This window comes from Gigantopelta aegis, chromosome 3 (genome assembly GCF_016097555.1).
Source record: "Gigantopelta aegis isolate Gae_Host chromosome 3, Gae_host_genome, whole genome shotgun sequence".
NCBI classification, from domain to species: Eukaryota; Metazoa; Mollusca; class Gastropoda; order Neomphalida; family Peltospiridae; genus Gigantopelta; species Gigantopelta aegis.
In genome coordinates, this window is record NC_054701.1 from 846,790 (window position 1) to 869,443 (window position 22,654).

The 22,654-nt window shown below is 35.1% G+C and overlaps 1 protein-coding gene across 1 annotated transcript in view; it reads left to right on the forward strand.

Moving 5' to 3' along the window:
* Positions 1 to 4,057: 4,057 nt before the first annotated feature.
* Positions 4,058 to 22,654, forward strand: part of LOC121367341 — a 44,670-nt gene continuing 26,073 nt past the window's right edge. The window contains exons 1-3 of the mRNA XM_041491446.1: positions 4,058 to 5,390; positions 9,617 to 9,751; positions 18,827 to 18,871. Of these exons, the coding sequence (XP_041347380.1) occupies positions 4,061 to 5,390; positions 9,617 to 9,751; positions 18,827 to 18,871 (1,510 nt within the window). The 5' untranslated portion in view covers positions 4,058 to 4,060. The remainder of the gene's footprint in view (positions 5,391 to 9,616; positions 9,752 to 18,826; positions 18,872 to 22,654) is intronic.

The window sequence follows — 22,654 nt, forward strand, 5'->3', positions numbered from 1 at the left end:
AACTAAATACAATTAAGAAACAAAAACTACTTGCAGGTTTGTTTACATACGAGTACACATATGCAATAATAATGGGCATGTACTCACATATACATCAAGAAAAGAATATATGAAGTTCAGCAAACACAAACTGAAACTTTCAAACACTTGTTACGAAGTCATTGTTCACACCGCTGCCACAAATACACAAAATTACTTCCGTTCCTCCACTGTCCGTGTGTCTGTGGAAACAGGATGTGACGTCCGATGGTCGGGCGATGTGTCCCATTCATTATTGTCTGAGAGACTCGGGTCCCTACGTCGGCTCCATTGTAGCCTACTCAAAAGTATTCGTTTCCCCAAAAGAAACACAACAGGGCTGGGAAGGGTTCGAAGGTTTATTCAAATGGTGACGCTCTATCACACCATACGCGTGGTTCTTCGCTGTGGGCGATGATCCGTATAGGATGATAACACTACTACCTGGACTTCGTCCTGTAAGTGCCAAAAGAAAGTCTGAAGATAATGAAAGGCTCAGGAAAAGGAAAAGGCAAGTCGTTGTACCCTGTGTACGTATGTGACGTGTATTGTGACTGTCTACACTCAGCGCTGCACGAACCTAACTCACGATCACGTGACACCAAATACACATAGCCATTGGATAGAACCAACCAATGGCTCGTCCCTAGCCAGTATGGCGGGAAACAACCATAAAAGGTTTTGTCTAATGCACCAATATGATATTTTCAACGCAGATTGAGAATATCCTATAATAAAATAAATAGAATCCTAAAATAAATAGTAATAGTAATAGATAAAATATGTTATTTATATACAAACGGCCAAATATTTATTCCCCGTTACAATAACGCCTTTAATAATGACATTCATTCATTCTTTCTTTATTGACTTTAAGCTATAAAGCTCATAAGTTACAATCAAGAACATATATAAATACACAAATACACAGGTGAACAATAGTGACACATAATGAGGGTCATTCTCCATTAAGTGCACTTTTTTATTTTCTCAATAGTATCATTTCAAAAATTATTTTGATATAGACATTATAAGTATATTTTTAATATAAAAATGCTTAAATGTTTTATCTTAATTAGAAAAAGATATCTCAACTACTTGCATGTCAGAACATTTTGTCATTGGTGTTACGGACGATAGAACAAGTATGCAAGTATGACAAATGCATCAGATTTAAAAAGAAACTTACATATACTGAAGTTCAGATGTCACATACATATGCCCAAGGGTTTTCATCCAATATGAAAGCTGAATATGTGCAATTAAATGACTCAAAAGATGATCATATATTTATATTGATATTTATGACATGGCATTTTTATTGTAGTTTATGTTTCTGTGGTATTTATATTATTTTTAACACAATGTGGGTGTTTTGGGGTTTTTTTTGCAATATATATATGCATATTACACATTGCTTTTAACACAAATTCAACACGAGGTTCCAGTCTTGAAATTAGAGTAACTAGATGCATATTGTTTATTGTTTTATTGTTTGTATTTCATTCAATACCAGTTTCTCCACAATGGCATTAAAACTAATGATTCAAACATTATTTAAAGAACTTTCATGTAAAAGTTTATATTGTGCATTGACCATAACTGTAAATTTGCATGTGTTTTGCATTGACAAGTTTCTCTATCTGGTTCAGTAGGTGACCGGACCCAAAACGGCCTCATCTTGCAGAAGAATGAATATGATATCGCTATTGGTGATTCTGCCAGGAACTTGATGTGTAGGTTTTGCAAACTCTCACACAATAGTCGACGTTGTTTCTTAACTTTATGAAGAGTAACAGTATTCGTTTTACCTGTAATGATCCTGCTGACATCATCACGAAGATAAAGTTACATATTTTCTTCTGCAGGTCAACCTTTGCTCTAATGCTTCTGATACCATCTACATATCCTTTCTTGTGTCTTCCATTTGAAAATCCTATTGCCCGTCTTGCTAATGTCATTACTCTGTACTTTCTCAGAATCCTTCCTGAAAATATTTGTCGAAAGTTTTGCTTTGCTCGATCAGTTTTGGTATGAGAATACTTGCTTCTTAGCTGCTGCAGTAAAGCATAGTGGAATGTATTCCGTACTTTTGAAGGTTTCATATGCCATATGCGCATGAGGTGTTTGGTTTTTGATCTTGGTGTACGTTGCCGATATGTATTTGATGCCATTTTTCTTTTAAGGCGATGGTACCTCGTTTTGTATTTGTTAAGATTTCGCTTTTCCTTTTCTAACTGTTGTCTTAACTTCACATTCTCTGTGTGTACTTTAGCTCTCTCTCTCTCTCTCTCTCTCTCTCTCTCTCTCTCTCTCTCTCTCTCTCTCTCTCTCTCTCTCTCTCTCTCTCTCTCTCTCTCTCTCTCTGTGTGTGTGTGTGTGTGTTAACTAATCGTCTACCTTGCCTACGTTGTCTGGGATAAATTATCACAGACCCAAATGGAGATGCAGGTGGAGTTATGAACGCTGCTTGATTCCTATGATGCCTGCTTCTTTGTTGTTGGTGTCGCCAGATCTTTCTCTGATGCCTATGTTCTTTTGGTGTAAGATCAGAAACCAAGCGCTTCTGTCCTGATGCTAGATCTGCCTGATATTTCTCTCTGTTCTTCTGAAGGTATTGTGCACGACATTCTGATATTTCTCTCTGTTCTTCTGAAGGTATTGTGCACGACATTCTGATATTTCTCTCTGTTCTTCTGAAGGTATTGTGCACGACATTCTGATATTTCTCTCTGTTCTTCTGAAGGTATTGTGCACGACATTCTGATATTTCTCTCTGTTCTTCTGAAGGTATTGTGCACGACATTCTGATATTTCTCTGTTCTTCTGAAGGTATTGTGCACGACATTCTGGGTTGGCATAACGCTTAGCTCTGTAGCGTCTTTGTTTCTCAGCATTAGTGCCATAACTGCAATAATAAGAAACAAGAAATCAACAGAATGATAAATAAGTTTGAAAAAAAGTCCATATAACACCAAATAATTAAAATGGACAAAATAATGGATAGGTCTATTTGTTAACGGTAACTCAGCACATTTGAAACTTCAGTTGTTTGGTGTCTGACTTGGTCTAGTGTGAGGCAATATGCTACTGTCATAAAGGCTACTCGTACCATAAAGCAGCAAGGAATCTGTCATATGCACTTTCACAAATACAGGACAGTACATACCATGTCCTTTGCTGCACCTGGTTATGATAGGACAAAAAAGCTAGAGTCCTGTATCGGTCGTACAAACCATTACTTTTCAGTTGAGCACTACGCTTGATCTACATACTACCCCTGGATAGAACAACTGTGTGTGTGTGTGTGTGTGTGTTTTCTCTGTGTGTGGGGGGCGTGGGTATGTGTAGGTGGGTGGGTGGGTGTGACAGGTGTGTTTGTCTTTGTGTGCATGGGGGGGGGGGGGTATTGTGTGTATGTGCTATGTGTGTGTGTGTGTGTGTGTGTGTGTGTGTGTGTGTGTGTTTAAGTACGGATATTAATTTAATAACACCCATTCATCCACAGAGAAAACCCTCAGACAGCCAGTGAGACTGACAGGCAACATTCATACACACAATCAAGCAGACAAAAAGAGGGAGAAAATTGTATATATTGGTGCTAAATGTACATATAATAGTTGTCAGTAGTGTTACTTGGTTGTCAGTGGTGTAACCAATTGCTTGGTTACACCACTGACAGTTACACCACTGACAAAATAAGACTAAACAACGAATTATCCCCAAACCATGAGATTAACCAAAACGTTTCCATGTGCTCAGGATTTGAAATCACATGTTTCACATCCTACAGTGTGTTTTTCTTATTAAATTTTGTTTATTTTTATTTATTTATTTCTAAACCAATTTTTTGTTAATAGCACTAAAAAAATTGTCATTTGTTGTTATTTGCAAAACACTTTTACTTTTCTTCTAACATCAAACCAAAACGAATATATTTACATTTTTATAGGAGGATGGGACGAACTATATTCTGATACTAAGAATGGATCTCAGAAATATAAAAGGAATTAACCAAAAAAGAAGAAGAATGGCTGCGTCCATGAATTGTTTGAGTGGACGAACACTGAAACTGTTCCTGCAAATTTATGACACATCTGCATGGTGTAATTGGTTGAGACTGGTAAAGCGTATGAGCGATCATTCAGTATCGCAGAAACTGCCATTAAGCCCAACAGAGAAACTACGTGAAAACGAGAACACTGATGACTTCCTGGGAATAGGGCGCGATCACGATCTTGACGATGACCGAGCACACTCGCGGTTGACCGACTCGTCTGACGTAACGTCCAACACCCGGTTTGCTAATGCCGCCTCCTATGTCGAGTCTACCGATCGTTCACTTAGTAGGAGGTCAAGTGTCAAACAAACGAAACCTAAACAATTTCAAAACCTAAAGAAAACAAAGTTTGGTTTTGTTCGTTTTGACGAAAATAATAGAGGATTGGAAAACAGTGTTGTAAATGAAAACGAGAAACTTGGTCGTATTAAAATTTCGGAAAATAAAATGAAATCCAAATGTGATAGAATATCATCTTCATTTCCGACATTTGACAAAACTGTTGCTGCCCCATTTGAAAGATCAAGTGATAATTCTAGCATATTTGACAGCCAGTACTTTAACTATGAAAAGAAAGCTTTTGCAGATTTGAATTCTGAAGAGGAACATTTGAATATGGCGAATCTGTGGCAAGAGCAAAACTCTGATGAACAATTATTAGATCAGAAAGATATTTGGAGACAAAGTATGTCTGAAAATGATGCATCCACAGCATTCAATTTCATTGATGGACAGTATTTTGAGAACACTAGCACACCAAATGATGACATGGAGAATTATAAAAACAATGGTGTGCATATAGATACTAGTACACGTAATGTACAGACATCGCGTGACATGAATTATGTCGACGACCAGTATTTCGGTAACCCAGGGTTACCAGACATGAGTACCGTTCTCTCTCAGTTGCCAAGTACTAGCTCACTTTCAGACAAGCACACAGATAGTTTTTTCAATTCTCAGGTGATTTCTACAGATGTTGACAAAGACACTGCTAGTTCTAGTGAACAGACATTTTTACAGTATGGCACTTTGTCTCAAAAGAATCTTAAGAAATTGAAGCATAAAGATCCACTACCAGTAGGTGATTCAGAAACACATGTACAGAACAGTAAGAAAAGACAAACTAAAGAGAGCTTGAGAGTACATGTTTCGGAAACCAAGTCTAATAACTCAAAACATGCCACTGATGGTCGTACACAGGAAACCGATCCCGAGTCAGCGTATTATTTAGCTATGAAGATCAGGAGAGAGATGAAATCGAAGGGTCAACATGTCAGCAAGGAAAACGTGGTCGAGACGAATGAGTTGGGTATGATGATTTCTCTGTTGTCAAACTATACAAACTTCAGTGTGTTATTACGGACGAATGCGTTGGATATGATATATCTGTTGTCAAACTTTACAAACTTCAGTGTGTGTTATCAGGGACAATGAGTTGGGTATGATGATGTGTCTGTTGTTAAACTATACAAACTTCAGTGTGTGTTATCAGGGACAATGAGTTGGGTATGATGATGTGTCTGTTGTTAAACTATACAAACTTCAGTGTGTGTTATCAGGCACAATGAGTTGGGTATGATGATGTGTCTGTTGTTAAACTATACAAACTTCAGTGTGTGTTATCAGGGACAATGAGTTGGGTATGATGATGTCTGTTGTCAAACTATAGATACAAACTTCAGTGTGTGTTATCAGGGACAATGAGTTGGGTATGATAATGTGTCTGTTGTTAAACTATACAAACTTCAGTGTGTGTTATCAGGGACAATGAGTTGGGTATGATGATGTCTGTTGTCAAACTATACAAACTTCAGTGTGTGTTATCAGGGACAATGAGTTGGGGTATGATAATGTGTCTGTTGTCAAACTATACAAACTTCAGTGTGTGTTATCAGGGACAATGAGTTTGGTATGATGATGTGTCTGTTGTTAAACTATACAAACTTCAGTGTGTGTTATCAGGGACAATTAGTTGGGTATGATGATGTGTCTGTTGTTAAACTATACAAACTTCAGTGTGTGTTATCAGGCACAATGAGTTGGGTATGATGATGTGTCTGTTGTTAAACTATACAAACTTCAGTGTGTGTTATCAGGGACAATGAGTTGGGTATGATGATGTCTGTTGTCAAACTATAGATACAAACTTCAGTGTGTGTTATCAGGGACAATGAGTTGGGTATGATAATGTGTCTGTTGTTAAACTATACAAACTTCAGTGTGTGTTATCAGGGACAATGAGTTGGGTATGATGATGTCTGTTGTCAAACTATACAAACTTCAGTGTGTGTTATCAGGGACAATGAGTTGGGGTATGATAATGTGTCTGTTGTCAAACTATACAAACTTCAGTGTGTGTTATCAGGGACAATGAGTTTGGTATGATGATGTGTCTGTTGTTAAACTATACAAACTTCAGTGTGTGTTATCAGGGACAATTAGTTGGGTATGATGATGTCTGTTGTTAAACTATACAAACTTCAGTGTGTGTTATCAGGGACAATGAGTTGGGGTATGATAATGTGTCTGTTGTCAAACTATACAAACTTCAGTGTGTGTTATCAGGGACAATGAGTTGGGTATGATGATGTGTCTGTTGTTAAACTATACAAACTTCAGTGTGTGTTATCAGGGACAATGAGTTGGGTATGATGATGTGTCTGTTGTTAAACTATACAAACTTCAGTGTGTGTTATCAGGCACAATGAGTTGGGTATGATGATGTGTCTGTTGTTAAACTATACAAACTTCAGTGTGTGTTATCAGGGACAATGAGTTGGGTATGATGATGTCTGTTGTCAAACTATAGATACAAACTTCAGTGTGTGTTATCAGGGACAATGAGTTGTGTATGATAATGTGTCTGTTGTTAAACTATACAAACTTCAGTGTGTGTTATCAGGGACAATGAGTTGGGTATGGTGATGTCTGTTGTCAAACTATAGATACAAACTTCAGTGTGTGTTATCAGGGACAATGAGTTGGGTATGATAATGTGTCTGTTGTTAAACTATACAAACTTCAGTGTGTGTTATCAGGGACAATGAGTTGGGTATGATGATGTCTGTTGTCAAACTATAGATACAAACTTCAGTGTGTGTTATCAGGGACAATGAGTTGGGTATGATGATGTGTCTGTTGTTAAACTATACAAACTTCAGTGTGTGTTATCAGGGACAATTAGTTGGGTATGATGATGTCTGTCTGCTAATGGTTTCTTTGTTCTTGCTGATTGTTAAAATGATAGGTAGTACAGTCAAAGAGTAATCATATTAGTTTAATCTGTGGAGCATTAAAAGGATACATGTACTTTTAGTATCCAGAATACATTGTCACCTAGTTAATATTAATAAGCGAGGTAAGGCGCTGATTGGTTGTTTTCATACTGCAATCAGTCAAGTGACCCACAAGCCTGTATACATTCCAATTGCAGTGTCATGCTAATTAAATACATTTATAAAGAAATACACTGACTATACAAATTATGTAACATCTTAAGAAGAACATCACTGTAAATGCTTTTAATGCCCGGCCCAGAACGTTGATTACTCTGAAGTTGCCTCCACACGTGTATATTATTGTTTAGTTGAAGATACACATTCGCCGACATTCCAACGAGACAGGGTGGACCCGGCCCAGAACGTTGATTACTCTGAAGTTGCCTCCACACGTGTATATTATTGTTTAGTTGAAGATACACATTCGCCGACATTCCAACGAGACAGGGTGGACCCGGCCCAGAACGTTGATTACTCTGAAGTTGCCTCCACACGTGTATATTATTGTTTAGTTGAAGATACACATTCGCCAACATTCCAACGAGACAGGGTGGACCCGGCCCAGAACCTCCACACGTGTGATTGAAGATACACATTCGCCAACATTCCACTCTGAAGTTGCCTCCACACGTGTATATTATTGTTTAGTTGAAGATACACATTCGCTGACATTCCAACGAGACAGGGTGGACCCGGCCCAGAACGTTGATTACTCTGAAGTTGCCTCCACACGTGTATATTATTGTTTAGTTGAAGATACACATTCGCCGACATTCCAACGAGATAGGGTGGACCCGGCCCAGAACGTTGATTACTCTGAAGTTGCCTCCACACGTGTATATTATTGTTTAGTTGAAGATACACATTCGCCGACATTCCAATGAGACAGGGTGGACCCAGGGCAGATCCAATTGTTAAGTGGAATATCACCCCATCAAGGTGACCGACTAATCCAATAGGTAACAAAACAAGTTACTTAGACAGCCCACATTGACAAAGTGAGCTTGTGTATTTTGAGCGAGTTGTGTCAAAACGCTGAAAATAAAACATGAATTTGTAGTCGTACTATCACTATTTCGATATACTTTGTTATTCATATAATTCGACTAATATTCAGTATTTATAAATTCCTATTAACATTAGTTCTTAATTCTATTTTAGTGATCACTGTAAATAATTCAAATAAATGATATTTGCAATCTATTTCTTATATAATTTGGAGTAAACTTAAAAATATAGTAACTCACTAATAAGACCAGCCCACTGATAAGGCCATATTTATTAAGTCCCATGGGTGCGGGTTTCTCTGTGTTATCATCTGCTGTAAATATCATGTATTCTACACTTAAGATAATTGTCGTAATTGCTTTGGTTTATTTTAAATAGCATCATACATCTTAAAGTGGCTACATCATTAGCCAATACAGTTTGTTAAATAAATCATTTTTGAATAGTTTTAAAGGAAATACTGTACATGTGAAAATTGGGTAAAACAACTTTCCCGTTTGAGGCCTGAACATCAACAAATTATGTTCAATAAATTAATTACGTTAAATTTGTAGAACTTTACTGTCTGGGCTATCTCTTTCATTTGCCAATTGGACATTTTAAAAACAATTAAAAAAATTATTTTAATTTGGCAATATATTTTCATGTGGTAATTGATTTTTTTGCTAGAAAATAACTGGATTTCTGCTATTTTTGTCTTGTGTTTTTGAATATCACCGACAGCATTAACTTTTGCTTTTAGTTCAATGTTAAAATTTTACTTTTAACTCCATGTCTTACAACTAGAAGTCCTAAATCAATAAAACTTGGTTTATAAAACTTTGTACCTATGGATTTTCATCACAATACAATCATGTCAAACAAAATTTATAACTTCATTTAATTGAAATTTTAATATATTTGTTTTTAAACCTGCATTGAGATGAACATCTTGTGGTACTGAATACACTGATGGTAGGTGAGACCTTTCATTCTGCAGAATTCTTGTTGAAGTGTCATACATCATTTGGCACATTTTTCTCGCTTTGACGAGTCTGAGTTAACCCTGTAACTTGAATTGAACATATAAACTGTTGTTGTTGGGGTTTTTTTTTAATTTCAAAAGTATTTGAACTTCAGAATTATTTGGTATGCTGTTATAATATGATATATGATATCATATTTAAACTGAAATTGACTGCGATTTTGTTGTGGGTTTTTCAGTCTATATTTATAATATTTCTGTTTTAATTTTATTTATTTATTTCAGACCATGAAAGACGTTATGCAGGTCCTGTTGACAGTAAAGGTTTTCGTATTCTGAAGAACCAGGTTCCTGATTTCGGAAACACGCCATCGGTTATGATAGCTAACGAACTGAAGAAAAGCATCATCTACAATAAAGGTTTTAAAACTACACTTGTACATTCTGACAACCACTGCTAATCATTTATCAGTACTAGTTTTAGTAGTATGTACTAATATCACATGTACACTGACAACCACTGCTAATCATTTATCAGTACTAGTTTTAGTATTATGTACTAATATCACATATACACACTGACAACCACTGCTAATCATTTATCAGTACTAGTTTTAGTATTATGTACTAATATCACATGTACACATGTACAACCAACCACTGCTAATCATTTATCAGTACTAGTTTTAGTATTATGTACTAATATCACATGTACACTCTGACAACCACTGCTAATCATTTATCAGTACTAGTTTTAGTAGTATGTACTAATATCACATGTACACTCTGACAACCACTGCTAATCATTTATCAGTACTAGTTTTAGTAGTATGTACTAATATCACATGTACACTCTGACAACCACTGCTAATCATTTATCAGTACTAGTTTTAGTAGTATGTACTAATATCACATATATACATGTACACTCTGACAACCACTGCTAATCATTTATCAGTACTAGTTTTAGTAGTATGTACTAATATCACATGTACACTCTGACAACCACTGCTAATCATTTATCAGTACTAGTTTTAGTAGTATGTACTAATATCACATGTACACTCTGACAACCACTGCTAATCATTTATCAGTACTAGTTTTAGTAGTATGTACTAATATCACATGTACACTCTGACAACCACTGCTAATCATTTATCAGTACTAGTTTTAGTAGTATGTACTAATATCACATGTACACTCTGACAACCACTGCTAATCATTTATCAGTACTAGTTTTAGTAGTATGTACTAATATCACATATATACATGTACACTCTGACAACCACTGCTAATCATTTATCAGTACTAGTTTTAGTAGTATGTACTAATATCACATATATACATGTACACTCTGACAACCACTGCTAATCATTTATCAGTACTAGTTTTAGTAGTATGTACTAATATCACATGTACACTCTGACAACCACTGCTAATCATTTATCAGTACTAGTTTTAGTAGTATGTACTAATATCACATGTACACTCTGACAACCACTGCTAATCATTTATCAGTACTAGTTTTAGTAGTATGTACTAATATCACATGTACACTCTGACAACCACTGCTAATCATTTATCAGTACTAGTTTTAGTAGTATGTACTAATATCACATATATACATGTACACTCTGACAACCACTGCTAATCATTTATCAGTACTAGTTTTAGTAGTATGTACTAATATCACATGTACACTGACAACCACTGCTAATCATTTATCAGTACTAGTTTTAGTAGTATGTACTAATATCACATGTACACTCTGACAACCACTGCTAATCATTTATCAGTACTAGTTTTAGTAGTATGTACTAATATCACATGTACACTCTGACAACCACTGCTAATCATTTATCAGTACTAGTTTTAGTAGTATGTACTAATATCACATGTACACTGACAACCACTGCTAATCATTTATCAGTACTAGTTTTAGTAGTATGTACTAATATCACATATATACATGTACACTCTGACAACCACTGTTAATCATTTATCAGTACTAGTTTTAGTAGTATGTACTAATATCACATGTACACTCTGACAACCACTGTTAATCATTTATCAGTACTAGTTTTAGTAGTATGTACTAATATCACATGTACACTGACAACCACTGTTAATCATTTATCAGTACTAGTTTTAGTAGTATGTACTAATATCACATGTACACTGACAACCACTGCTAATCATTTATCAGTACTAGTTTTAGTAGTATGTACTAATATCACATATATACATGTACACTCTGACAACCACTGTTAATCATTTATCAGTACTAGTTTTAGTAGTATGTACTAATATCACATGTACACTCTGACAACCACTGCTAATCATTTATCAGTACTAGTTTTAGTAGTATGTACTAATATCACATGTACACTCTGACAACCACTGCTAATCATTTATCAGTACTAGTTTTAGTAGTATGTACTAATATCACATGTACACTCTGACAACCACTGCTAATCATTTATCAGTACTAGTTTTAGTAGTATGTACTAATATCACATGTACACTCTGACAACCACTGCTAATCATTTATCAGTACTAGTTTTAGTAGTATGTACTAATATCACATGTACACTCTGACAACCACTGCTAATCATTTATCAGTACTAGTTTTAGTAGTATGTACTAATATCACATGTACACTCTGACAACCACTGCTAATCATTTATCAGTACTAGTTTTAGTAGTATGTACTAATATCACATGTACACTCTGACAACCACTGCTAATCATTTATCAGTACTAGTTTTAGTAGTATGTACTAATATCACATGTATACATGTACACTCTGACAACCACTGCTAATCATTTATCAGTACTAGTTTTAGTAGTATGTACTAATATCACATGTACACTCTGACAACCACTGTTAATCATTTATCAGTACTAGTTTTAGTAGTATGTACTAACACTATGCTAATCATTTATCAGTACTAGTTTTAGTAGTATGTACTAATATCACATGTACACTGACAACCACTGCTAATCATTTATCAGTACTAGTTTTAGTAGTATGTACTAATATCACATTATGTACACTCTGACAACCACTGCTAATCATTTATCAGTACTAGTTTTAGTAGTATGTACTAATATCACATGTACACTCTGACAACCACTGCTAATCATTTATCAGTACTAGTTTTAGTAGTATGTACTAATATCACATATATACATGTACACTCTGACAACCACTGTTAATCATTTATCAGTACTAGTTTTAGTAGTATGTACTAATATCACATGTACACTCTGACAACCACTGCTAATCATTTATCAGTACTAGTTTTAGTAGTATGTACTAATATCACATGTACACTCTGACAACCACTGCTAATCATTTATCAGTACTAGTTTTAGTAGTATGTACTAATATCACATGTACACTCTGACAACCACTGCTAATCATTTATCAGTACTAGTTTTAGTAGTATGTACTAATATCACATGTACACTCTGACAACCACTGCTAATCATTTATCAGTACTAGTTTTAGTAGTATGTACTAATATCACATGTACACTCTGACAACCACTGCTAATCATTTATCAGTACTAGTTTTAGTAGTATGTACTAATATCACATATATACATGTACACTCTGACAACCACTGCTAATCATTTATCAGTACTAGTTTTAGTAGTATGTACTAATATCACATGTACACTCTGACAACCACTGCTAATCATTTATCAGTACTAGTTTTAGTAGTATGTACTAATATCACATGTACACACTCTGACAACCACTGCTAATCATTTATCAGTACTAGTTTTAGTAGTATGTACTAATATCACATGTACACTCTGACAACCACTGCTAATCATTTATCAGTACTAGTTTTAGTAGTATGTACTAATATCACATGTACACTCTGACAACCACTGCTAATCATTTATCAGTACTAGTTTTAGTATTATGTACTAATATCACATGTACACTCTGACAACCACTGCTAATCATTTATCAGTACTAGTTTTAGTAGTATGTACTAATATCACATGTACACTCTGACAACCACTGTTAATCATTTATCAGTACTAGTTTTAGTATTATGTACTAATATCACATGTACACTCTGACAACCACTGCTAATCATTTATCAGTACTAGTTTTAGTAGTATGTACTAATATCACATGTATACATGTACACTCTGACAACTACTGCTAATCATTTATCAGTACTAGTTTTAGTAGTATGTACTAATATCACATGTACACTGACAACCACTGCTAATCATTTATCAGTACTAGTTTTAGTAGTATGTACTAATATTTATCAGTACTAGTTTTAGTAGTATGTACTAATATCACATGTACACTGACAACCACTGCTAATCATTTATCAGTACTAGTTTTAGTAGTATGTACTAATATCACATATATACATGTACACTCTGACAACCACTGCTAATCATTTATCAGTACTAGTTTTAGTAGTATGTACTAATATCACATATATACATGTACACTCTGACAACCACTGCTAATCATTTATCAGTACTAGTTTTAGTAGTATGTACTAATATCACATGTACACTCTGACAACCACTGCTAATCATTTATCAGTACTAGTTTTAGTAGTATGTACTAATATCACATGTACACTCTGACAACCACTGCTAATCATTTATCAGTACTAGTTTTAGTATTATGTACTAATATCACATGTATACATGTACACTCTGACAACCACTGCTAATCATTTATCAGTACTAGTTTTAGTAGTATGTACTAATATCACATGTACACTCTGACAACCACTGCTAATCATTTATCAGTACTAGTTTTAGTAGTATGTACTAATATCACATGTACACTCTGACAACCACTGCTAATCATTTATCAGTACTAGTTTTAGTAGTATGTACTAATATCACATGTACACTCTGACAACCACTGCTAATCATTTATCAGTACTAGTTTTAGTATTATGTACTAATATCACATGTACACTGACAACCACTGCTAATCATTTATCAGTACTAGTTTTAGTAGTATGTACTAATATCACATGTACACTCTGACAACCACTGCTAATCATTTATCAGTACTAGTTTTAGTATTATGTACTAATATCACATGTACACTGACAACCACTGTTAATCATTTATCAGTACTAGTTTTAGTAGTATGTACTAATATCACATGTACACTCTGACAACCACTGCTAATCATTTATCAGTACTAGTTTTAGTAGTATGTACTAATATCACATGTACACTCTGACAACCACTGCTAATCATTTATCAGTACTAGTTTTAGTAGTATGTACTAATATCACATGTACACTCTGACAACCACTGCTAATCATTTATCAGTACTAGTTTTAGTAGTATGTACTAATATCACATGTACACTGACAACCACTGCTAATCATTTATCAGTACTAGTTTTAGTAGTATGTACTAATATCACATGTACACTGACAACCACTGCTAATCATTTATCAGTACTAGTTTTAGTATTATGTACTAATATCACATGTACACTCTGACAACCACTGCTAATCATTTATCAGTACTAGTTTTAGTAGTATGTACTAATATCACATGTACACTCTGACAACCACTGTTAATCATTTATCAGTACTAGTTTTAGTATTATGTACTAATATCACATGTACACTCTGACAACTACTGCTAATCATTTATCAGTACTAGTTTTAGTAGTATGTACTAATATCACATGTATACATGTACACTCTGACAACCACTGCTAATCATTTATCAGTACTAGTTTTAGTAGTATGTACTAATATCACATGTACACTCTGACAACCACTGTTAATCATTTATCAGTACTAGTTTTAGTAGTATGTACTAATATCACATGTACACTCTGACAACTACTGCTAATCATTTATCAGTACTAGTTTTAGTAGTATGTACTAATATCACATGTATACATGTACACTCTGACAACCACTGCTAATCATTTATCAGTACTAGTTTTAGTAGTATGTACTAATATCACATGTACACTCTGACAACCACTGTTAATCATTTATCAGTACTAGTTTTAGTAGTATGTACTAATATCTATCAGTACTAGTTTTAGTAGTATGTACTAATATCACATGTACACTGACAACCACTGCTAATCATTTATCAGTACTAGTTTTAGTAGTATGTACTAATATTTATCAGTACTAGTTTTAGTAGTATGTACTAATATCACATGTACACTGACAACCACTGCTAATCATTTATCAGTACTAGTTTTAGTAGTATGTACTAATATCACATGTACACTCTGACAACCACTGTTAATCATTTATCAGTACTAGTTTTAGTAGTATGTACTAATATCTATCAGTACTAGTTTTAGTAGTATGTACTAATATCACATGTACACTGACAACCACTGCTAATCATTTATCAGTACTAGTTTTAGTAGTATGTACTAATATTTATCAGTACTAGTTTTAGTAGTATGTACTAATATCACATGTACACTCTGACAACCACTGCTAATCATTTATCAGTACTAGTTTTAGTAGTATGTACTAATATCACATGTACACTCTGACAACCACTGCTAATCATTTATCAGTACTAGTTTTAGTAGTATGTACTAATATCACATGTACACTCTGACAACCACTGCTAATCATTTATCAGTACTAGTTTTAGTATTATGTACTAATATCACATGTACACTGACAACCACTGCTAATCATTTATCAGTACTAGTTTTAGTAGTATGTACTAATATCACATGTACACTCTGACAACCACTGCTAATCATTTATCAGTACTAGTTTTAGTAGTATGTACTAATATCACATATATACATGTACACTCTGACAACCACTGCTAATCATTTATCAGTACTAGTTTTAGTAGTATGTACTAATATCACATGTACACTCTGACAACCACTGCTAATCATTTATCAGTACTAGTTTTAGTAGTATGTACTAATATCACATGTACACTGACAACCACTGCTAATCATTTATCAGTACTAGTTTTAGTATTATGTACTAATATCACATGTACACTCTGACAACCACTGCTAATCATTTATCAGTACTAGTTTTAGTAGTATGTACTAATATCACATGTACACTCTGACAACCACTGTTAATCATTTATCAGTACTAGTTTTAGTATTATGTACTAATATCACATGTACACTCTGACAACTACTGCTAATCATTTATCAGTACTAGTTTTAGTAGTATGTACTAATATCACATGTATACATGTACACTCTGACAACCACTGCTAATCATTTATCAGTACTAGTTTTAGTAGTATGTACTAATATCACATATATACATGTACACTCTGACAACCACTGCTAATCATTTATCAGTACTAGTTTTAGTAGTATGTACTAATATCACATGTACACTCTGACAACCACTGCTAATCATTTATCAGTACTAGTTTTAGTAGTATGTACTAATATCACATGTACACTCTGACAACCACTGCTAATCATTTATCAGTACTAGTTTTAGTATTATGTACTAATATCACATGTATACATGTACACTCTGACAACCACTGCTAATCATTTATCAGTACTAGTTTTAGTAGTATGTACTAATATCACATGTACACTCTGACAACCACTGCTAATCATTTATCAGTACTAGTTTTAGTAGTATGTACTAATATCACATGTACACTCTGACAACCACTGCTAATCATTTATCAGTACTAGTTTTAGTATTATGTACTAATATCACATGTACACTGACAACCACTGCTAATCATTTATCAGTACTAGTTTTAGTAGTATGTACTAATATCACATGTACACTCTGACAACCACTGCTAATCATTTATCAGTACTAGTTTTAGTATTATGTACTAATATCACATGTACACTGACAACCACTGTTAATCATTTATCAGTACTAGTTTTAGTAGTATGTACTAATATCACATGTACACTGACAACCACTGTTAATCATTTATCAGTACTAGTTTTAGTAGTATGTACTAATATCTATCAGTACTAGTTTTAGTAGTATGTACTAATATCACATATAGACACGTACTGCACAGGGTTCACATTTTACCACAGCAGTGACAATAACAGCCATGGTTGCCCTTCTTTCTTGTCATTCTGTCCCGAAAATTGAATGTTGTTGATGACGAGAAAAATGCTGTTTACCCTACTTGGTTTGCCACAGTGGCCTTCCCATGCACTCCATGTGTATGTAAGAAGTAGTAAAATTATCATTGGTACGATGGTAAAAGTCATCCATACAATAAACTGCATTGGCTAGAGGCCAAGGCATGATAGTGAAGTTATCATTGGTACGATGGTAAAAGGCATCCATACAATAAACTGCATTGGCTAGAGGCCAAGGCATGATAGTTAAATTATTTTTGTGAGAAAACTTGATAAAAAGTAAGTTGGCTTTGTTCTCGTCACACTTTCCTTGGTGCCTTTATTTTTGTTATTAAACTGAAGGCAACACTAGTCATGCCTCCCCCCCCCCCCCCCAACAATTAGCAGGGGGTTGCAGTATATAGAAGAATAACTTAGGGATGTGGATGCAGTATAAAAGAGTAGTTTAAAGCAAGGGGTGTACTACATGTACACAGTGGATAGAGCAATGGTAATGGAGGGCTTTTTCCAAGTAGAAAATGGTGGACCTGTCAAGACTTTTCTCCTCTCCCAGCTAGTGCAATTGGTATTATCTATAATCAAAGATCATGGTATGTGTTGTCCCGTTTATGAGAATTAGCATATAAAAAGATGTTGCTGATATTTGACAAAGAAGTCGCATGATGACGCCCTCCCTCAGTCCCACCCGCAACTCAACAGATGTGATATTTGACAAAGAAGTCGCATGATGACGCCCTCCCTCAGTCCCACCCGCAACTCAACAGATGTCATATTTGACAAAGAAGTCGCATGATGACACCCTCCCTCAGTCCCACCCACAACACAACAGATGTGATATTTGACAAAGAAGTCGCATGATGACGCCCTCCCTCAGTCCCACCCACAACTCAACAGATGTGATATTTGACAAAGAAGTCGCATGATGACGCCCTCCCTCAGTCCCACCCGCAACTCAACAGATGTGATATTTGACAAAGAAGTCGCATGATGACACCCTCCCTCAGTCCCACCCACAACACAACAGATGTGATATTTGACAAAGAAGTCGCATGATGACGCCCTCCCTCAGTCCCACCCACAACTCAACAGATGTCATATTTGACAAAGAAATCGCATGATGACGCCCATCCTCAGTCCCACCCACAACTCAACAGATGTCATATTTGACAAAGAAATCGCATGATGACGCCCATCCTCAGTCCCACCCACAACTCAACAGATGTGATATTTGACAAAGAAGTCGCATGATGACGCCCTCCCTCAGTCCCACCCACAACTCAACAGATGTGATATTTGACAAAGAAGTCGCATGATGACGCCCTCCCTCAGTCCCACCCACAACTCAACAGATGTGAGTTAAGTTTGCCTTTCATTTTATTTTAGGTGATGTAATTGCCATCTACAAACCTTATGGTCTTCCTTCTCATGGTGAGTTTAACAATTAATTATATTGTCATTACAATGCCTTTGATCTAACCGTAACAACGCAAGTTTGATGTAATTGCCATCTACAAACCTTATGGTCTTCCTTCTCATGGTGAATTTAACAATTAATAATTACATTGTCATGACAATGCCTTTGATCTAGCCATAACAACACAAGTTTGTTAATTTTTTTATGACTGTAAAAATAGCGTCATATCTGATGATGTAACTTGATCTTGGTACTTTGTCTTATTGAGCTTTATTGTTTGGAACCAAAACATTTATTAAAACTAAAATATGAACTTTTAGTGTTATTATTAGTAAGTATGTCTCAAATTTAACTATAAGGATTGTGTTATTTATGTGTTTGCAGATGATTTTCTTTGTTCATACCCAGATGAACGTCAAACAGAAATAAGAGACAGTCCTTAACTGCTTGTACAAATTAATTTGTACACCGTTAGCTAATAGCTGCTCAGAACTGATATGTTAGTGTGTGGTATGTGCTGTCCTGTCCACAGGACAGTGTATATCACAGATCCCTTGCTGCTTTATCGTTAGGAATAGTCTATGTGGCACAGCAGGTTTCCTCTCTCTTTAACTTGACCATGTGCCAAAATAACCATATGATCCCAAATAGTTTTCATTCAAATAAACATTGTTTTGCTTTCATAAAGTTTGATGCTCTCAACTGGTGTGGGTAACTACCAACACCGAAGGTTTCCCTGTGCTAAGTTTGATGCTCTCAACTGGTGTGGGTAACTACCAACACTGCAGGTTTCCCTGTGCTAAGTTTGATGCTCTCAGCTGGTGTGGGTAACTACCAACACTGCAGGTTTCCCTGTGCTAAGTTTGATGCTCTCAACTGGTGTGGGTAACTACCAACACCGAAGGTTTCCCTGTGCTAAGTTTGATGTTCTCAACTGGTGTGGGTAACTACCAACACTGCAGGTTTCCCTGTGCTAAGTTTGATGTTCTCAACTGGTGTGGGTAACTACCAACACCGAAGGTTTCCCTGTGCTAAGTTTGATGCTCTCAACTGGTGTGGGTAACTACCAACACCGAAGGTTTCCCTGTGCTAAGTTTGATGCTCTCAACTGGTATGGGTAACTACCAACACTGCAGGTTTCCCTGTGCTAAGTTTGATGCTCTCAACTGGTGTGGGTAACTACCAACACTGCAGGTTTCCCTGTGCTAAGTTTGATGCTCTCAACTGGTGTGGGTAACTACCAACACTGCAGGTTTCCCTGTGCTAAGTTTGATGTTCTCAACTGGTATGGGTAACTACCAACACCGAAGGTTTCCCTGTGCTAAGTTTCTTATTTAAAATAACATAAGAAAGGGAGTAATTCACTTTAAAATATTGTAATACTGTTAAAGATGATGATCGCAAAAAAATCCTTGATAACAAACACATATTTTAAAAAAATCGCACTCATCAAAATGCTAAGGAGAGTGAAAACCAAGCATTATTAATTTATGAAGTAATTGGTACATGTAAATGCAGAGACATTTGTTGCAAAAATGAACCAATTAACCAATAATGTTTTCTTCTAATTTTGTGTTTGGTTCATTAATGTAGTCTGACTTCTTTTCCCTTTCAAGAATGGAGTTATAATTTATTAAAAAGTTTCAGGAGTAGTACTATCAAATATAATTATGACATGTATACACTGATGCAGACAATTTGATTTTTTAATTACAATATCTCTATTCAGATAATTTGATGCACACAATTATATATATATATATATATACCTTTTCTGTGTTAGATGGTTTTGATGAGCGTGCAGCTAAACATATATATAGGAATTAACTTGTCTTGAATTTCATTATTATGTACAACGAACATGATTAGGATAGATGGGATAGCTCTGATTGGTTAATATGCCACAGAGTACTGCACATCAAATTATGTTCCAGTCACATGATCTAGCTGTGACTTTCTAACAAACGAAACACAAATTAAAGGGACATTCCTGAGTTTGCTGCAAGATGTTTCCGACTAATAAAATATTTCTGCGGTTAAACTTATGTGATAAATATATTTTCTTTTTTAGAATATCAGTGTCTACATATTCAATGTGTTTCTGGTCGTCTTAATATTTGTAAGAAGCCCAAACTGGATTTTGTCTTCAAATAACGTTGTACGTATGAAAGAAAAATATTTTTGAGGAAATAAAATGAAATTTAAAGCAGTACAAATATTAGAACGACCAGAAACACGTTTAATATACAGACACTTAATATTTTATGAAGAAAAATATATTATATATTAGATCGTCAAAAAGTGTCTGTTAGTCGATCACATCTTAAAAATTGCAGCAAACTCAGGAATGTCCCTTTAAATAGTGGGCAATGATCATTGATTACTGTTACTATAGTGTGAACATATAACATGCACATTCATTGGTAAAAAAAATACCTAGCCTTATTCCTACATACCTATTACCATTTCTTTTCCTTCTTTTTTATTATTCCGTCTAAATTTAATTTTTTATTGTTGTGTTTTTTAAAAAGAAAGTATAAAATTACACGATTGCCATTTTCAGGACCTTGCGTACGCTTTGTACTCTTAACAGTTATGAACTAATCGAGACAATTGTACCGACTTTGCTGATTTCCGTAGCGAGTTCACTTGTGTAGGCTACATAAGGCACTATTTAATTCAATCCCTTTTCTCTTTTTGTCAGAACTATATGAACAGTATAAATGAGTTATCCTTATCAGACGTTGTGATCAATTACCTTACGAAAATGGATTGTTTCTAATTAATAATAAATTAAATAGGCAAAGACGTTTTGATTGGGTTGGTATGTCTTCAAAGATGTCTATTAAACCTGTGTTTTCAGATTTGTATAGCAAAGATAAGTACCAGTCATACATTAAAATCTTGCATGGATGCTACCGTTCTTGTAACATTTTTTTCTTGTATTATTAAACGGATCTTCCTATCAGCTGCATATGGTAAATAGTGGTAATCAATATACAAAATTATTTTACGTGCGCTCTTTGTTAAGTGTAACGTGTGTTATTTTTCACACTCGCAAGATTGAAATTATGGGCGCTGTGCGAGTGCGATCGCACCCGCGCACCTTAAAAGGCAAGGTCTGATGTATTATCATAATGATTATGTGTAAATGTTTCAGAAATATTTTAATGTTGATCGTTTGTTACTCATTCAGTTTCTTTCTTTGAATATTTTGTTATTCTTCCCAGACAGTCACGTGGGTCAGCTGTGACACGTTGTGTTTTGTTCTTACAGGTGGTTCCAGGGTGTCAGTGTTTTTGCCAGAAAGACATTTTTGGGTATGTCGCTATGGAATTGAATGCAACCACAGTCATACAGTAATGATAAGAGTAATTAATTTTGTCCCCAAAAAATTAAAATCTGCCAAACATTTGGGTATGGCGCCTTACCCATTTTACCCTCTGGCAGAAACCCTGATTGTGTTTTGATTCTACAGGTGGTCTGTGACATGTTGTGTTTTGATTCTACAGGTGGTCTGTGACATGTTGTGTTTTGATTCTACAGGTGGTCTGTGACATGTTGTGTTTTGATTCTACAGGTGGTCTGTGACATGTTGTGTTTTGATTCTACAGGTGGTCTGTGACATGTTGTGTTTTGATTCTACAGGTGGTCTGTGACATGTTGTGTTTTGATTCTACAGGTGGTCTGTGACATGTTGTGTTTTGATTCTACAGGTGGTCTGTGACATGATTCTACAGGTGGTCTGTGACATGTTGTGTTTTGATTCTACAGGTGGTCTGTGACATGTTGTGTTT